The 19,685-nt window shown below is 39.7% G+C and overlaps 1 protein-coding gene across 1 annotated transcript in view; it reads right to left on the bottom strand.

Moving 5' to 3' along the window:
• The window catches only part of PCDH17 (protocadherin 17), a 95,695-nt gene extending 82,617 nt beyond the window's left edge, over nt 1-13,078 (bottom strand). The window contains exon 1 of the mRNA XM_006215432.4: nt 9,447-13,078. Coding sequence (XP_006215494.1) covers nt 9,447-12,026 — 2,580 coding nt within the window. The 5' untranslated portion in view covers nt 12,027-13,078. The remainder of the gene's footprint in view (nt 1-9,446) is intronic.
• Between the last annotated feature and the right edge of the window lie 6,607 nt (nt 13,079-19,685).

The following is a 19,685-nucleotide window of genomic DNA, read 5'->3' as shown; positions in this document are numbered from 1 at the left end:
GCTGAGACTCATAGTAATTATGTTTCTCTCTTTCTTTTTTTTTTTAATAGAAATAGCCACAGGTGGTAACAAATTGGGTTTTGAGATGGGGAATGGGGCATGCATTCTAACCCAAATTACTATGTAATTGTCTTGATTATAAAAAATTGTGGAAAGTCTATTGCTCAAAATCAAGGGGTAAAAAAGGTCTCCTTAAATGTATTCCCTGTCTTTTAGTTTCTCCTCACTTAGGCATATTGCTTCATTTGTTAGTACTGGCATATCTGATATCAGGGCCACACTGCAGAATAGGCTTTTGTCAAGAATGCCCACAAAAGCCTGTAGGTTGGATTTTTTTAATGGGACAGTTCTCTTATTTCCTATCTTAGCATCATCTAGGGATAAACAGTAGCTTTCCTAGAAGTTCCAGGATCTGGAATTTTAGCTAATAATTACTATCCATGCATCTGCAAACACTAAAAAGGCAAGGTTATACAATTGTCAGTCTATGTGTTATATTAAATTATTTCCTAGTTTTCACATCATATTTGCTCTCAATAATTCTGTGTCTTAATCTGTATTTGCATTAATGCATTACCACCAACATATTTTCATTGTTTCTAAAATTACAAATGCATTCCATGTGTACCATGCCAAGTAACAGTCTTGTGTAGCTTTTCTTATAAATCAGAAATTTCCAATTGAATCAACCAAGATTAAAACGAGATGAAGCATTGGTTTTAAAACAAAAAGAAGAAAGTCATTCATATTTCACAAGGTCATGAAAAGCTAAAAATAATAATAAAAATAAAGCAGTCAAGTGTCTTGCTTTGAAACTTTGTGGAAGCAAGTTTGAATGTAATCTTTAATTCTATCTTAATGGGGGTGTTAATAATGATACACAGTTGATTTCTCTTCCATTTTGCATGACTTATAACTCCTCTTATTCACCTTATTAATGCAATAAGTTGATTGGGCTAAACAATTTTTAAATAGAATCAAAACTGCCAAAGCAAAATAGAATTTTTTTGCCCCAAGAAGACACTGAACACAATTCACTAATATTTAGACAATACTCTGGTTTTCTTTTTTTTTTGCTGACAAAACTACTGAAATCAAAGCAAATTATTTTTCAAGTTGCTCAGAAAGTTTTATGACTAATTTTCATTTAAAGATGTATCAGTAAGCAATTATCAAGTTTGAACCAGAACAAATCCTATTTTGAGGCTAATTCCTGTTTTTCCAAAATATTGTTGATAGCATTCTTTCTTAGCAAACTTCGTTAAGATTTTAAGCATATTATTTCTTGAACATTCTAAATTCTTACTGTTGCCTCACCTACTGAAGTGAGGACATCAGTAAAAGTACATTTTGGCCACTTTACACTGCAGTTAGATAATTCTTCTCACGGTAATCATAGGTGAATTGCTTTTATAAATATCAGCTCTGGAAATGCAATTGCTTTGGTGTTGTGAAAAAACAAAACAGTACACATCGATCAAGTATGCAGTCCTAAAATAATCTCAGTATATCCTGGTAAAATATGCTGTGTGTAAAATAAAATGAAGAGTAAAGATATTTATATTGGGGTCTGTGAAGAGAAAAGGAATAATATATCTTAAGGGTGAAAACTTATATTTTAAGCTTCAAAAGTGATACAAATGTTCATACTGCAAATAAATACAAATTTAAGAAATGTTCTAAGACACTGATAGTCTAAAATTGGAATATAAAAATAAAAATGAAATTTTGACCTCATGAACATTTCTGCCTACAATAAAGTACCTGTTGCTTTTCTGCTTTAATAATAATTAAAAAAAGCTACTGAAATTTAGGGTAAATGCCTGTATTTCAACTTGAATTTTTATCAAATTGGAGGACATGAAAATTCTACATATAACTCAATCATTGCTTAGCAATAGTTATTAAGGATTCAGGTAAAAATACTATAAAAAGTATACTAATTAATGACTTATGCTTAAATTACGTTTTTTAAAAGTTATCACCAAAAGATGCTGAAGAAAACATACCATGGTTATTGGAAGGAAATTAGTTACTTAAGTCACATTATAAGCTAAATGTTATTTTAAAATATATATGCTATCAAAATAACATTAGAAACTTTGAGAATGTAAAGTCATGATCTACATTATGTATTAATATAATTTACAAACATGTATCCAGTGTTTCTTAAAAATAGTACATATCCACAAAACAATTATGAATGTGTAGCTTTGAAAAGTTGAAATAGAGTTTTAATGCTCACACTTTCATATTCCACAAAGGCTGCTTTTAGCTGATAAAGGAAGTAAACAAGAAATTGTTCTTAAAATGGTCCCTTTAATGTGTTCCGCTAATTAAAAATCAGTCAAAAACATTGCAAGTCTAAAAAATAATAAATACTGTTCAGACAGGGTGTATTCTACCAAACAGAAGCTTACAAGATTCTATTTATCTTTACTTTGCCTATTTTTTACCCAACATGGACATGGTTCATGACTATTTTATCGAATAGAAACATAAAGTAAATAACTCAGGTCTTTAAGTATTTCAAAATGACTGAAATAAAATAAATTTCTAATACCATCAAATTATTTTAATATATTCCATTCCCCTAATCAGACCAAAGTCTATTTATGTAGATGAGTTAACATCTAATGTCTCATTTATCCAACCTGTATTTATCCTTTGATCACAAAGCTTGTTAACTTAAATGGTCTTTTATTGTTATGATTCGTTTTCTCATAATTATGCTGTTTAACTGACTTATTTTTTGAATAAATACATGCAAACTTGCCAATCATATTTAGCACAGTTATACTAGATGCTCAATGAACTGTAAGAGTCATTTCACTACAATAAAACTCCCTGGAATAGATTCAGGGCAGAGCCTACAAATACCAGTAATCAGAATATCACTAGGACCAGAACAGACAAATAAAAGTATGCCACATGTATATCAATAGATTCTCTCAAACATTGTCTGAAACAATTTTACAGTCAATCACTGGAAGAACATGGTGCACACAAGTGAAAAATGCCATCCATACTGCAACAATTTTGCATCTATATTTTGCTATAGCTTTTTTTTTTTTTGCTTTAACTTAAAAGTATTGAATTGATACTTCTGCAGTAGCAAGGACAGAAGAGAGCAAGATTCTTAGTCACAGCAGGGAATGTTGATGTCATTAAGGACTTCTTTATTATAGATAATTTATTTCAGAAGACCAAAGGCTAGCAATCTATCACTGTCAAAGCTAGTGGTGAAAGCTATGACTAACTGTAAGATACTGTGTGCCAATGAAGGGAATTCTTGTCAACTTCTCCTTAGCTAAAATAGGTTGACAGTAGATCAGTGTAGGTCTAATGAAGATTTAAAAGTGTTTTGTAGGTGGGTGGCAGAAGTCACACTGTCTTCAAATTGATAGGCAAAATGATCTTCCTGCTATTCTCTAACAAATATACAGTCATTGGTTGAAGGAATTCAGTACAAAAAAAAAAGTTTCCCTAATGGCTTTACTAAAATATGGCTTTAAGATAATGCCCTGCGGGATTTATTAAACGGAAGCATCACTGAGGGGAATACATTCTGGAGCAATGACTAATATCATAATTAGCAGGTGCATTTGTAAGAATTTACCCACTATTGAGTGTATTACAAGACTTCTCAGCAGAGGGGAGTTAATTTTCACTTCCTAACCGGCATGAATCCAGTCCTAGTGGCTTCACCTTCCTCCTGTGGTTTCATCATCAAGCTCCCAGTGTACATTCTCACAATGCCTCCAGCCATCCCACCATCCTCCCGAAAGAATCGGAAATTTGGATGAGATTTTTTTCCTCTAAATCTACATAAACGCCAACGTACTGTCTACTGAAGGCCAGCTGTTTCCTAACTACTCTGCTCTGGAATGACTGGCTCTACTTAAAGGAACTTCAAAATGTTTGAAGCTTTTAAACAGTAAGGTCATCAAGTTTTAACCTCCTTTCAAAGAAAAATAAAGGTTTGAGTTCACTCTTAAAAAGAGGAGAACCACCTTTAAACTAAAAAAGTAGAAAAATGGGCTAATATTTGTGCTTGAGTTATACATTATACTGAAAATATAGACATTTATACATGTATACACAAACTTTACTTTTGCCAGGAAGTTTTATTGTTCACATTTTCATAAATATGGGCAGAGCCAGCCTTCACTGTAGTAAATGCACGTAAACCCTTATTAATCTCAAAAAATGGTATATTCTTAATTTATATCTTTTATATTTATAACTATATGTCTACTGCATTATATCACATAAGCAGCGCTAACAGTGAAAAATTTGAAACCTGATAACGGTAGTGAAACATGACACGGTATAAATATTATATTTTTAAACAGTATCAAATATTTATCTGGAGATTTTTAAGGTTTTTTTCTTTAAAAATATGTATATTTCTTAGTCCATTAATAGAGGTGATATTTGGGATCATTTTAAGAATAATTTATTTATTTTAACCTTATATATAAACATGCACTATAAAAGTAAATAATATTATTATAACATCAATTTTATTGAGAAAAGTTTCTGGAAAATATGTTTTATTTTATTTTAATTTTGGGGTCTGTCTTGATCAATATAGTTACAGGCAATAGATAGTATTTTAGAACATGTAAATTATTTTTCTTGACTAAAAAGTATGTTCAAGCACTTGAGATAGGAATTAAGGCATACTTTTCTACAATCTGATATTTTTCATGATCGCATACAGCCTTAAATAACATGAAGATGACAAGAATAAAATTCCAAAGTCCTCTGTGCAGATTTATATATGACAATATTTATTGAAATTATAAAATTCTCATAGAACTCAATTAAAATTATATAACTCACTCAAATAACTTAAGTAAAATTAAAAATTACTGTATTCCTACATTTTTAAAAGACTGATGATTATCTTCTCAGTGTAAAGATGATAAAATATTATCCAGCTAATGTTTTAGAAATGTTACTGAAAACTAAAAAACTAATGGATAAAGAAGTTATTATATTATGAGTAGTTAAATCAAATAGTATTAAAAATGAGATTCTCAGCTTTCTAGTTCATACAGTAAAAATTATACCTTTTGTATTTTCATTTACTATAAAAGAGAAATGCACACATTTCCGTTGGAGCTGTGATTTTGATGAGTACACGCAAAACTAAGAATAAAAGTAAGAATATATTAAAAATATGTTAATAATTTGTATTTTAAACTCCTCTCCAAAGAAATTCAAAACACCTTAATCGCTGATTATCTTTTTAAGTTTATTCCTACTTTATTTGTGCTACTTTTAAATAATGTAAAACAGAAAAATACATTTTATGATTGTGTACTCCTGTTAATCTGGGGTAAGAATACATCCTATCTTATAAGAAACTTCAAAAGGCAAATGGACAAGACAGTCCTAAAGGCCTGCAGTGAGAAAGGGATATTCCCTTCCTACTCAGTCCACAAAAACCCCTATGAATAGAGACAGATATACATCAAGTTTATGGAAACAAATGCATATAACTAATCAAAACGTACCGTCTTATAATAACATTGCAAAAAATTTTTTAATTGTAAGTGAAAAAAATTGTTGGCATACTTGTGCTTGTTACTGAAATCATTAATATACTAGAGTATGAAGTTTTGAAGATTGTGGTCTTGAGAACTCATCTGAGTCCCAAGTCAAGAATCTCTTGTGTTAGAGAAGCAGGAATAAAGACAGGTAACAGTTAATGTCTCTAGTAAAGGTATACTTTTTTCCTTTCACCCTTTCATTCTAAAATACTGAAATTCTTGTCGACACTATGATACTTTAGTCCTCTATACCTCTATCTCATTTTAACATATTTGGATTGACTGTAAGCATTTACCATCTGTTTAATTCACTTTTATTGAAGAGACCACGCAGTTATAGCAAAAGGATTCCCTCTGCCAGCATAAAGAACCTAAAGTCAACCCCAATGTGAATCTTTTAAAATTGAACTGTAAAACACTGTGTAAGAATGTATTCCTTTGAAAAATTTATTTTAGTACATCTTATTCTGCTGGCTCAGTATATTTTCTTCTATGATAGCATATTAAAATGACTTGTAGTCATGCTCAAAAAAAAAAAAAAGTCTGAAAACACAGATGTTCAAACAAAACTGGTTATTCTCCCACCAATGAGAAGTCTCCAGCCTCCTCCCTCTTCTCAGCCAGGCCTTCGTTGAAAACACCTGTTGAAAAGTTACCCTGAGATTTAACAAATAATTCTTGCCAAGCCACGATCAGCAGTTACTCGTGACAATTATTAATGATCTCTACTTGATTTTAGATTTTCATACTAACACATGAAATAATTCACATGGAAATTGCTCCTATGAACAGTGTTTTGTTTTTTTTTTTATAGATTTGTTGTAATGATCTATTTGCCTTACCTATGACAAGGTCTTGGTTCCTATTTTTCAAAATCACTTTCGTAACTTTAAAATAAATAAAATATTCCATTATAACAATGTTGCATTATGAGTCACACTATTGAGGGTACTTTCATCACTAGCCAATTGTTTAAACACTTCATAGACTGACTTGACTTGGGCTGAGAAACTTGGTGAAAACGTCTCTTCTCACAAACCATTCTTTCTACACAAGCTTACGTGATTATTCTGCATCCATTTCCAATAAAAATATTCTTATGCCCAAGAACCTAGGGATCTTAACCATAGCATTTTAGACCCTGTGACTCATAAAAAATCTTTTGAGAAATTTTAATTTGAGTTGTAACATGAGTCTTATAAATCCTAAAGTTCCTAAATTTCATATCACCACTCTTAACCAGTGTATTTCAAAACAACTATGATATTATTTTCATTCCATCATTAGAAATCACTGGGAACATTCTAACCAGCACAGATGCTGGAAAATCAAAATAACCTAGATCTAGTAGATTTAAGTCCAACTGCACTTGTGGATTAAAATTCTTTCAGAAATACACATGAAATTAATAGTGTGTTTCTTCAGCAGGCTGTGTTAAATACACGTTAATAAATGCACTTGAAACAAGATTGTGGGATACCTGAACACTTTAATCTGAGCATGACACTTCAGCACAAAGTGTTTGCAGCATACTAGTTTAAAAAAGAAAGGAAAAAGGAAAGGTCACTGTAATCAATTTCCTTTGTTCTCCATAATAAGCATTGAGAAAAACCTGACACATTTAAAAGGAAATTAACCTATTAGGAATTTTAAAAGTATCCTTTATAGGACTGCAAAAACTCAATAGGAAAAATTAAATAAATAAAGAGTCTGTTTTAACATTGTGTACTGAGGATATTTCCAGGGCAGGAACAGTATGGGAAACTGAACCACTGTGAGAAAAAAAAAAAAAATCAAGAAAAACTTCTTCTGTGTCTTTATGGCTTGAGTTAAGATTTGGGAAGAAAGGGAATAGCAAGGAAGTTCGTCTCTTTTGTTTTCTCTTCAAATTCTCTCTCTCTCCCTTCGTGTGTGTGTGTGTGTGTGTGTGTGTGTGTGTGTGTGTGTGTGATTTTCTTTGGCTCAAGTTTTACTGCTAATGAGAGGAATCAGCTTCAAGAAGAATATGGTGTAAACACAGTATAGGGATGCCTGCCCGCCACCCCCCTAAAACCTCCTGAATACTTCCATCCAAGATTGTTTCTCACTAATCTGACCAGGAATCAGGTTTGCTGAGAATTCTACTGTACAGACTTCATTTTTACTGCACTCTAAATACAAATTCAATTCATAGTACTTGAAGTAGAAGAATAAACATTAGCCCTCTGTGATATCTTTGTAACTGTCAATGGTAAAAATGTAAGAAAGATATGTAACATATGTGTATTTATCAAATGACTACCATAGATCTAGAAATGTGTATTAACATATCTTCCTCTAAAGAAATTATCATAAATACCAGTTTTACACAGATTTTCAGACAAACTACAGTTTTTTTATGGGAGGAATTTCTTGTTCAGTTTTATATAGACCTCCAAAAAAACCATGATTACTGGTGTATAGCAAACACTGTAAAAAGTCGGATATTAATACTACAACTGATACTTTAGTATTCAGTTGCCCATCAAGTACAACAGTCTGATCTACAAGGACATAATACTATTATAGGAAAATATTTTGCTAAGTTTTAGTATTTGTTATACTTATGTTAGAAATTTAGAGATTATGAACTTTTACTATTCTGTTTGAATAATAAAAACATTACTGAATCAAGTGTCATTAAAAGGTGTTTGCTCTTTCAAAGCATAAAACTCTGAACAAATTATTTTCATTTGCCCCAAACTAATCTTTCTCTCAAAATGTCACTTTTAGTTAAACTCAATTGTGCATTTCAAGTATTGCTCATTCAGAGTAATCTGTAGCAACACACATTCATAATAAGCAAGAATTAAGTTTTTCCATGACACAACTCAATAGTGGATAAAAGAAACTAGGCAGTGACTAGACAAACACTATACAGGCACCTGCTGTTGTTAAGAGTCTAGGGTCCATGCTGGGTCAGTGAGGTTTTTTTTTTTAATATATCAATAACTTTAAATTATACTATCTAATATATATCATGTAGATATGATGAAGTTACACACAGTATGAAAACTAAATGCATCCTGGAATTATTTTTGGCACAAGTGCCTTTTGTGCAACTTTGCCTCCTGTTTTCAACAGCACAGAGTGAGTCTGCTGTTCTAGTATACTCTTCATACCTCATTGATTCCAGGAAACAACACATGAGGAAAATCACAAAACAAATTTAAACTTTTCACAGAGACTTACTAGTCATTCTCCAGAGCCTAATATTTTCTCAAACTTTTCTAAGACCTTCAGAGCATAATTCACATTTCCAAAGCTTAAGCTACACTAATGCATTACGCTGCAGTTTCAGGTGAAGAATAAATGAGATTCACATCCTTTAAAACACTTTTGAAATATGAAGCTGATTTTTAGGGGTTGTGAAAACTTAGCTCCAATTGATTCAGGCTCTGAAATTCTGACTGGTTTCTATGTTGTACTTCAAGTGGTTAACTTCTTGATAGTTGAGTGAACATTTCTTTTGGCGTCAGATTGTTTTAATGGACTTGAAGTAAATTAACTAAAACAGTATTTTCTCTACACTACAAATCCTTTTTGGGGGGGAAAGAAATGCAAACCAACAAATAGAGTAAAATAAAATATGAATACTTAACATTGGTAACATTTTAAAACCTCTAAAAATAAACTTTAAAATGTAAGAAAAGTAAGACATTTACATCTTGTAGATTTTAGACTACATGGGGAGGGTTATGTATAGAATATCTTCTACACGTAGTGGCATAAGTGTAAATCATTTTCACTTAAAAAAAATTCCCCTCTCACTGCTACTGGCAGTGTGGAGTGCCCTGTTCCAAACATTTCAGGACAGCTCCCAACCAGCAAGAAAGTGAAGTTCCAGTTAGGCTAAAAGTCTCCTACCTGAATTATGGACATCCGAGTGGCCGGGGTCTCGCTCGCATTAGTCCCTTGTCCGGTGAAGCTGGTGTGGCAGCCCGCGTGCCCCTGAGGGACAGTCAGGTTGTTGGAGGCCGGTTTGAGATACATCACCTCCGACCTGGGCGAGCTGAGGGGCAGGCGGGTCTGGTAGTCGAAGTACATGGGGGAGGTAGCCAGGGAGGGGCTGCTCACCACGTTCATGACGTTCATGGCGTTCCTCTCCTCCACCTCGCTCTGCACCAGCATGATATCATTTTTGTTGATCTTCTTCTTCTTGCCCTTGCCCCCGCCCAGCTGCGGGTGGCTGTACTCGGCGATGCGGCAGTTGTAAGTGCGGATCTCCTTGTTCTCGCGCTTGCACTTGACGGCGATGGTGATCATGGCCGCCAGGAGGATGATGGAGATAGTGCTCAGAGTCACGATGAGCGGCAGCGACATGTCCCAGTGGTGCTGCTCGCCGTTCACCCGGGGCACCCCCTCGGGCAGGGAGCCGCTCACCGAGCGGATGATGAGCTTGGCCACTGCGGACAGGGTGGGCTTGCCGTGGTCAGTCACCTTCACCACCAGCTCCACCACCGGCGTCACGTCCTCCCAGAAGGGGTGAAGCGTGCGAATCTCGCCGCTGGACGGATCGATTTCAAACAGGTGGTCGTCGTTACCATCTACGATCTCGTAGGTGAGGCGCCCGCTCTCGCCGAAGTCGCTGTCAAGGGCGCGCACGGTGCTCACCAGGTAGCCCAGCCCAGCGTTCCGCGGCACCTGCAGCTCAGCCGTGTCGTTCTGCAGCGTGGGCAGCACGATCACCGGAGCGTTATCATTCACGTCTAGCACAGTCACCCGAACAGTGGCGTTGCTCTCCAAGTGCGCGGGCGCGCCGGAGTCCTTAGCGAGCACCTTGAACTCAAAAGCTTTGGTCTGCTCATAGTTAAAGGAGCGCAGGGCGTAGATGGCTCCGTTGGTGGGGTTCACAGACACATAGGTGTAGATGGACACGTCGCCGATGTGCGAGGGCAGGATAGAGTAGGACACTGTGCCGTTTTGGCCCAGGTCGGGGTCCTGGGCGAGCACAGAGCCCAGGTACTCTCCTGGGATGTTGTTCTCGTGCACCTGCAGCACATAGAGTCCCTTGGTGAAACGAGGAGGGTTGTCATTCTCGTCCAAAATCTTGACGGCGAACGACTTGGTGGAGTTGAGTGGAGGAGAGCCCCCGTCCCGCGCCACAATCGTCACGTTGTACTCGTCTTGTGTCTCGCGGTCCAGCGGGCGGTCAGTCACCACGGTGTAGAAGTTGTCGTAGTTCTCCTCCAGCTTGAAGGGCACAGAACCTCCCGGCCCGCCCAGGCCGCCGCCGCCGCCGCCCGCCCCACCTCCGCCCAGGACCCTGCACTGCAGCTGCCCATTCTTGCCCGAGTCTCGGTCAGTGACCCGCACCAGGGCGATGACGGTGCCGGGCGGGGCGGCCTCGCTCAGCGCCCCCTGGCGCACGGAGACGAAACCGATGGACGGCGCGTTGTCGTTGCGGTCGATGAGCTTGACAGTGACCTTGCAATGGGCCGGGATGGGGTTGGGACCCATGTCTCGGGCCTGTACATCGATCTCCAGCATCCCATTCTCCTCATAGTCCAGGTTGCCCTTGACACGGATCAGGCCGGTCTTGGGGTCAATGGAGAAGAGCTCCCGCACGCGGTCGGGTACATAGCTGCTGAAGGAGTAGATCACTTCGCCGTTGGGACCCTCGTCGGCGTCGGTGGCGTTCAGGTCAATGACCACGGTGCCCAGCGGGGCGTTCTCGGGCAGCTCTACCAGGTAGGAGGGCGCCTCGAAGACCGGGCTGTTGTCGTTAGAGTCAATCACCTTCACGTTGATCTGCACGGTGGCGGAGCGCGGCGGCTCGCCGCCATCCAGGGCGGTCAGAACGAGCGTGTGGTGGTTCTGCTGCTCGCGGTCCAGTGCCTTCTGGATAACTAGCTCTGGGAACTTGGTGCCGTCGCCGCGGGACTTGACGTCCAGCGCGAAGAGGCCGTGGTCGTCGCGCGTAAGCAGGTAGGTGCGGAGCCCGTTCTCACCCGCGTCCGGGTCGTGCGCGCTGGTGAGAGGGAAGCGGGTGCCGGGGGCCGCGTTCTCGGAGATGTCCATCTCAATCTGGTCGGAGGGGAAGGACGGAGCATTGTCGTTGATGTCCTGGATCTCCACCTTGATCATGCAGATCTCCTTGTCGTTGGCAAACACCTCGAGGGACAGCTGGCACTTGGCATTGTGGCGGCACAGGGACTCGCGGTCGATGCGCTGCTTGGTGTACAGGAGCCCGCTGTCGGCGTCCACGTCCAGGAGGTGCGGCGCCGAGTTCTCCAGCACCCGGTAGCTACCAGACTTGCTGCGCCCGCCGCCGCCGCCGCCACCGCCGCGCTCTGCGGGCAGAAGCCCAGGCTGCAGTCGAGCATCCTTGCCGATGTTGCCGATCACCGTGCCGGCCCCTTGCTCCTCCGGTACGGAGTAGTTCAGGTTTTTGAGCGTCAGGGCAGGGGCCCATAGGAGGAAACAGCAACAGATGGAAAGGTACATCCCAGACCGGTGGGGTGTTGGCAGAAGCAGCCGGACTGGAGGGGCGAATGGATGGGTGCGCGCCAGCTTGGGGCAGTGTGCGCGCGCGACGCGAACCTCAAGTCTGTGGGTCCTTCCTTCCTTCCGCTCCCGGGCTGCTGCACCTGGCGGTCTCTCCTTATTCCTCTCAAGTTCCCCGAACCTGTTGATCTACAGCATCCGCACTGGGCGAGAAGCAGCAGCGCAGCGGAGCCGCAGGGGCACTGAGCAAGGCGGAGGCTCCCTGCGGCTGGGGGCGAGCCCGGGGCTTTGTCTCTCCCGCCGGGACTTCGGGCGACTCAAACTTGAGCGATGAGACCAGCGATAAGAAGGAAATAGCGTCTGGGAAGGATGATAATGAGCTAAAGAATCCGTAGGTTTTCCTCGCTCCCGCTAGGGCGCTGCAAATCCACTTCTGCCTTTTGCCTCCGGAATACTCTTCACATCGGGTGGGGGAGGGAGCGGGGAGGTGTGTCTCCAGGCAGATCGGAAAGTGAAATCCTTACTTGTTTCTCGCCTCCTGTGATGAAATTGATGGGGATGAGGAACAACGAAAAGAGTCAGATATATTTTCAAGCTTCCCCGGAGCCCTGTGAAATGTCTGCTTGCTTCGCGGGCTGGACTGTTTTCAGGCAGTGTTTTGCTGCATTTAGAGATCTAATCTTGCATTGCCGGCTGAGGCGGCGGCGGCGGCGGCGGACTGCATCTCCCAGCCAAGATTTCTCTCTCTCTCTCTCTCCCTCTTCTTTCCGAGCAGCCAAAGGGAGGGGAGGAAATGCAGCGCAAAGAACTAGTGTTCCGATTTGTAGTTTCCTCCCTTTCCCAGGCTCCTCCCTCTCTTCCTCGGAAAAGGCTTTCCCCCAAGCCAAGAAAGCCACAGTCTGATCAGCGTTTGTGGTGTGAGTCTACTGGGAGGAGAAAAATATATAGATATATCTCCGCCTCTGTTCGTAGAACACACTCCGTGATTTCTCTACGCCAAGCCAGTAGCCGCCGCTACCATCCCATTCTCTCCCCGCGAGCCAGGACTTCTCTAGATGCAGTTTAATTCCAGTTTTCTTTTCTTCCCAGACGAAAGGAAATCAACAGGCAACTCATGGTTGGATGTGCAGATTTGAAAGGGGAGGGGGAGGCGGAATAAAAAGGAAGGGGAGCCACCCTCCCAGTGCTCGCACACACACTCTCCCTGTCTCTCGTTAGAAGGGAAACAGTCTCTGCATTCACAGGGCTGGGCTGTCAAGTGCCTCTCTTTTCTTTCTATTCAGCATCTCCTTCCAATGGCCCTGCCTCCCAGTCCTCTTCATCTAGAAAGGAAAACCTTGGCGAGAAATAAAAGTGAATATTTGAAGCGAATAAAGTGCGGGTTTTTTTTTTTTGCTTCAATTTTTTCTATAGTAGGAGGAGTGGGCTGGATGAAAGGAACACATCAAGGTTTGGCGTGATGCTTTCTGCAGTCTCGCTCATACAGTCTGGGCGACTCGCGAGGGCAGCGGGCGAGGGGCTGCGGCCGCAGCGGTCCAGCCTGGGGCGCCCACCCCGGGGAGCTGCCGCCCGGGGGATGTTAGGCACAGGTCTGTCTATACATTATTTCGAGTTCTCGAGGCGCCTCGACATACGGGAATGACACATCCAGAAATGCAGGTGTTCCGATCTGCCCGATGAGTCAGAAGCAGCGGAACGAATCGTATTCACTCTCGCCTCATGGTCCTCCCTTCACAGACATTAGTTGTGGCTTCTTTCTAACGCTTTCTCTGACTCACTCTACAGAAAGAAAAGCCAGATTCATGTTTTGGTGAAAAAGGAAAAAAAAAAAAAGCGAGAGAAGGGGAGGGAGGGAAGGGGGAAGGTGAAGCTGAACCCAGCAGCACTTTTACTCTACCTCTTTCTGCCGGAGTCCGAGGCTCTGGAAAACAAGGCGTCTGTTTTGCTAGGTGTGTGTATTTATTTTTTAAAACCTTTCCTTTTGGTTAGGCGTGAGGAACCCACAAATCTTTCAGAGTCTTAGGAAAAAAAGAAAAAAAATCAGGATTACAATGACTGTTCAAAGCTTAGCCCCGCATCACAGTTCACGGTTTTCCCCTGTGTTCTCTATTCACAAAGTCCAGCACCGGCGTGCGTAGTTAATTGTGCAGTCCGTTGTGGAGGGTTTTTTTTTTTTCCTCCTTTTCTGTCACGGGTGGTCTCTTTCAGTCTGGTGCCTGTCAGGATCAGCTCACAGCCTGCGAAAGACGTGCGGATTTCAAAGCAAATAAATCCATCTCCGCAAGCAAAGCTTCGGTGGAAATGAAAAGGTGAAAATTCAACAGTTGGAGTAGCGTCTCCCCAGCCGCCCTCCGCGCTGCCGCATCCGCCGGGCTCGCAGTCCCTGCTCTCTCCCCAGCGCTTCTTGCTGACTGACTCTATTCACCTCACGCCGCCGCTTAAACATTGATACTGATTCCCTGCCAGCCAATCCGCGTGAGGAGCAAGGCCCTGCCCCCTCGGCCCGCGCCCAATGGAAGGAGGAGGAGAGACTGGCGGGGGCGGAGCCCGAAGCCCCAGAGCTTCCGAGCCATTGATTAGATCAGTTAGATGGGAGACCCGTCGGGCTAGTGGAGCCCTGCGCTCCGCCGTGGCGGCAGCGCCCAGGGCCTCGCCGCAGGTTCTCCCGAGTCCTTAACTACCAAGAGAAGCGCCTCCACCGTCTTCCTCTGGAAAGGAGTGAATTAAAAAAAAAAAGTTTGACAGCAATTTATTTATTTTTTTTATCCAATGTACACGGGAACTGCAATCACAGCGTGCTTGCAGAATAAGGTAGCTGCAGTCTTCCTTCGGTACACACACACACACACACACACACACAGACGCACACACACACACTCCCCGGCACCATCCAGCCACCCATACCAAGAGAGGCGCAGATCTTCCGGCTGCGCGTGGACTCGTCTCCAATGAGGTGCAGAGCGGTGTGCGTGTGTGTTTGTGTGTGCGCGCGCGAGGCGGGGGGGTGTTTCTGGGGAGTGTGTTGTGCATTTCAGTGAGCGTGTGTAGACCCGAGGGTGCTAGCGTGCCGGCTTCTGCCTACGCTGGTGCAAACAGCTGCGAGCAACAGCAATCAATATGTAACTTTCTCTATCCTCAGAGAAAAATCAGCTGTCCCCAGGCACCCTGGCAAGGAAAGTCACTTGATTATGAAAGTGTTTCAGAAGAAAAGCAGAAGCCCAGTGAAAGAGAGGCCGTGTCTCCCCAGAGGAAAAATGCCTCTCCCTTAAGGAGAAAGGCTTAGGGTCAATTCAATCTTTGTAGCTTGTTAAAACTCAAATCCGGCTAAATAATACTTAGGGCTTTACCCTTGTGAGACTCTAGCAACTCTGCCCAAATACAAAGTAAAGTGAACATCCATATACTCACTCACAGTAGTTCTGGTGTATTGTTTACCTTGATCTTGTTATTAAAGCTCCACATGGCAGTTTGAATGTTATCTCCTTAAGACTAAATAAGTCTTGATGACCACATTTGCCAAAGCCCCTATGCCTAGAAGCCGAACTAAATGTAAAGGCAGATCAGTGGGAGATCGCAGGTCAGTGGGAGATTTGTTAAAATTCATGCTTTCTAAGTAATAATACCACCACCACTACCAACACACACACACACACAGAGAGAGAGAGAGAGAGAGAGAGAGAGAGAGAGAGAGAGAGAGAAAGAGAGAGAGAGACTCATGATTCATCTACTTCTTCTACAACTGCAGTTCCTAATCTCAGAGATTCTTTCTCCCCAGTTATCACAAACATCTACAAGCGAGGACTGCTTTGCTCCTTCTCCAGCCATTCTGGGAAAGAGTTAAGAATGTGAGAAGAAAATTGAAGTATTGAAATAGAAAAGGTGAATGTTTTAATTGCTAGAGTATTTATTGATCACAATTCATAAATACTAAAGTTAAGTTGCCATTTATAAATTGTGAATGACTAACGTACGAATCTGTAACATGAAGCATTCAAGGTTAAAAGAAAATCAAATCCAGACCAATTACAAGAAAGTTCTGATGACTGTTGTTGGGATAATTGCTTAAAGATTCAGGCCAAGGAGCTATTTATTTCTCAGAGGATTCAATGAGATAACCTATAATGTGAATTTGCAGTCTGATCTGGATCCAAAATTCACCCCTCCCTTAACAGACTAACTTTAACAGTTTAAAAATTCAAAGAGGAGCCAGACCATCAAATCCCAAAATGTCGTTGTATTTTCTAAATAGGTAGCTTGTCTTGCATTTGCCTTTGCTAAAGAGGGGAGTTAGAGCTTTGTAGAAGTCTGGGTTGTTTTATGGAGCACGTTCCTAACTGTACTGCCCCATGAAACCTCACCTGTACATTTCTCAGGGGTGGTCCCAGTGCATGTTTCTTGGAAGCTGAGGTTTTGAGGCTTTAAAGGCAGCAGCTAGCAAATCAAGAGTAGAGGTTACAAACTCATTTATTAATCATTACCTTTTAAATATGACAAATCTATATTTTTCTTGCATTCCATACTAATTCAAGGAAACTCATAAAATATCCTTACTTGAGGTTTACAATAATGCAAAAACAAGAGAATGAAAAAGTTCCAAGAAAAGGGTATTATGCTCCATTGATTATCTTTAATTAGATGTGCTGTTACGCAAATGAGGGGAAAACACAGTGTCTAAGAGACCAGTAAAATGAAACATCCTCATAGACACCAATTTGCCCACCACTCCTCCAGAGTAATTGTGTCACACCTCCCCCTAGTGCACAGAAAGAGAACTACCATGCATATGGTAAATACCATGGGGTGCCCGCCAAAGGGAGCAAAACAGAACTGCTACTTATCAGGTATCTTATTTATATATTAATTCATAGTATTGAGTCTCTATTGTTAAAGACTGATATGTACTCACAATAATTAATTTTCATCTTTCTATCCCATCTCCATTTTATTTTAATAGAAATGGAATCAATTGATACTTCCAATTGTTTGGCTTCTCTTTAACCAGACACAATTTTTAAAACTATAATCTCTCCTAATTTTTAACCATCTCATAGATTCTATTTTCCACCAGATTTTTTTTTTGTTTACAATATAATTATTGAGGAATTTCACTTTAACTAATCTTAAAATATTGAGCTCAATTTTTTTTAAAAGAGATGATATAAATACTGTTAAATAGATCAAAGATCCTATTAGTTTTTATACTATAGTAGGCAATGGACATAGAGATCTAGTTGAGAAATTCAGAAGACCATAGAGTTGAGCATAACTCATGATAACTACAATCTCATATTTCTCAAGAAAAGCCTGATTGATAATCATTAGTGATTACAAATGATAGCCTCAACCTTAAAGCAAAATTATATTCTTCCTTTGTTGTCACACATGTATTGAACAGCCAAAGCTCTTGTGTGATTTAATCAAAATATGTATGCACATTCTTTGAGACAAAGTCCTTGGAAATATTTATATAAACATAATATTACTTAATAAGATATGATGCTAGTATAGGTGAGTTTTCAAATAAATTGATTATGTTGGAATAGCTTCAGAGAAGTATTGAGGTCTATTTTTATAGCCTGATAAAGGCTGGTTAATACTGTTAATTAAATTTTAATTGAATATTATTATTATCAAGAAATGCTCTTAAAATGCTATGTTATGATTTTTTAATTTAAGTTATTTATTTACTTATTTGTTTAATTAAACAAAATTTTTAACTTATTTAACTTTGCCTCAGAGAGATTCTTTAAATTTCATATTGACCAGGTGTAGCTGTAATCCCGAGAGTTTATGCACACAGCCATAATGGCAGTAGTTATGATGATCTTCCAAAACTTGCCCTGCTTGCTATATTTCTGAGTTCAATAAAATACAGTTCTTTAGAGACACTTTTGATGCTGATATTTTCAACATAGCCACTGTTTCTATGTCTGCAAAATTCTCTCTCCACTATTTCCTTCTCCGTCATTTTCACCATTGTTTCACTCTCTGGTTTCATATATTTTTATTTAACAGAGAAGCTTCAAAAATAAATTTCACGGTTAAACTGTTTTAGATGTAATAAGTATCAGAGGTTGCCATATCATATTTAAAGCCACAAGTGAATGATAGTATTTCATTCACAATTAGTTCTCTGAGTTTCCATTATGTGTTAGATGTATTTGAGGCCCACCTCTAACACACGGCTATTGGCCAAATGCTGACATTTAATCAAAGTCTTCCTTTGAACCAAAGACAAATTCACACTATTAACAGGACAATCACTAAAACATATTTTTCTCCTTTATGATATATATAAATCATAATAAAGTCATGCAGATTAAGTATAACCTTTAAGTTTTCAAAGAAATATTTTATAATTTAAAGGTTTTTGAGAACAAAATCTCTCCTATATACGAAAAATTGTAAAATAGTTCCATAAATAAACAGTATATTAAGTTGAATGTTAATTTTTCTCATGTTTATTAAAATTATTACATCTTGCTGGTAGAAAAATATTTATTAGGAAATGATATATTTTAATTTTCCTGCATATTATATGTATGTTTTACTACACTATAACATATATGTATACAAGTACCCTTTTCCCACACATAGGAAGTGAATTCCCAGTGAACAGTCAAAGTCAAAGTGACAGGATTAACCTTACAAAAACAAGGAAGTTCTATAAATCTGAAATTCACATAATAAATGAACTAAATTTCCAGCAGGCACACAGCCATAATGTATTTTCCATATATATCTAAGTATGTAAATCAGAAAGGAATATTTATAAATTAGTGGAGAATGATCAGGTTTTGAACAAGGACGCAACTTCAGGATATTTATTTTAAAGTCTTGGCACTTAAATAAGAGTTAATTTAATATTTTTGTATTTAAGTTTTACAACCGAAAATTATTTGGTGTGTTTTAAATAAATTATGTGAGTGCACTTGTGTGTGTAGAGTACCTGAAAGAGAGGCCGTACAGGGACAGGGATTGTCAGACCAAAAAATATGTTACATTATATCTGATATATTAGTTAGCATATATTAAAAAGAGGCATTGAATTACATTGTGCAAAATATAATTCTGAGAAAAATTATCTTGAGCTTCATAAGTTTCAGATGGCATATTTATATCTTCTCCTGTCTTAGCCAGAAATAAAAGGGTGCAATTAATTATGAAACCCCAACACTCCTGCCCCATAAGAATTTACCTGCTGGCTCCCCCTTGTGGCCACGTCGACAATTTAAAAAAAAAGGCATTTGTTTCGGAAATTCCCTTCATAAGAGCAAAATTGGGCTTGTTCCATCTTTGTATACTAGTTTTCAAAACAAATGAAAAGCTTATGAATGAAATAGTTAATTTATAGATGTGACTGCTGGATTGTTAAAATGAAGTGACTGAAGCTGGAAATAAAAATAATAAGTATGCCATGCATGGTACAGCAATCCCATTGTTTCTTATTAGTTAAGCATGTTAGGACAATTCTAAATCTGAGCGACCAGCCCTTGGAGGGAACCTGGGCAGTCTGATTCAGTAGGTGGCACTCTTTCCTCAGAGTCAGTTTTGCTGTGATGACCTGAAATGATGTTTCAAAAAGTTATGTCACCGGAGGTCCTGCCTTTCAGGTGAGGCAAAACCCCAAAGCTTAGAATCACTGATGGTTATAACAGG

This window comes from Vicugna pacos, chromosome 14, assembly GCF_048564905.1.
Source record: "Vicugna pacos chromosome 14, VicPac4, whole genome shotgun sequence".
Classification (NCBI taxonomy): Eukaryota; Metazoa; Chordata; class Mammalia; order Artiodactyla; family Camelidae; genus Vicugna; species Vicugna pacos.
Note: the sequence above shows the minus strand (reverse complement) of the source record. Positions and strands in the feature narration are given on the sequence as shown.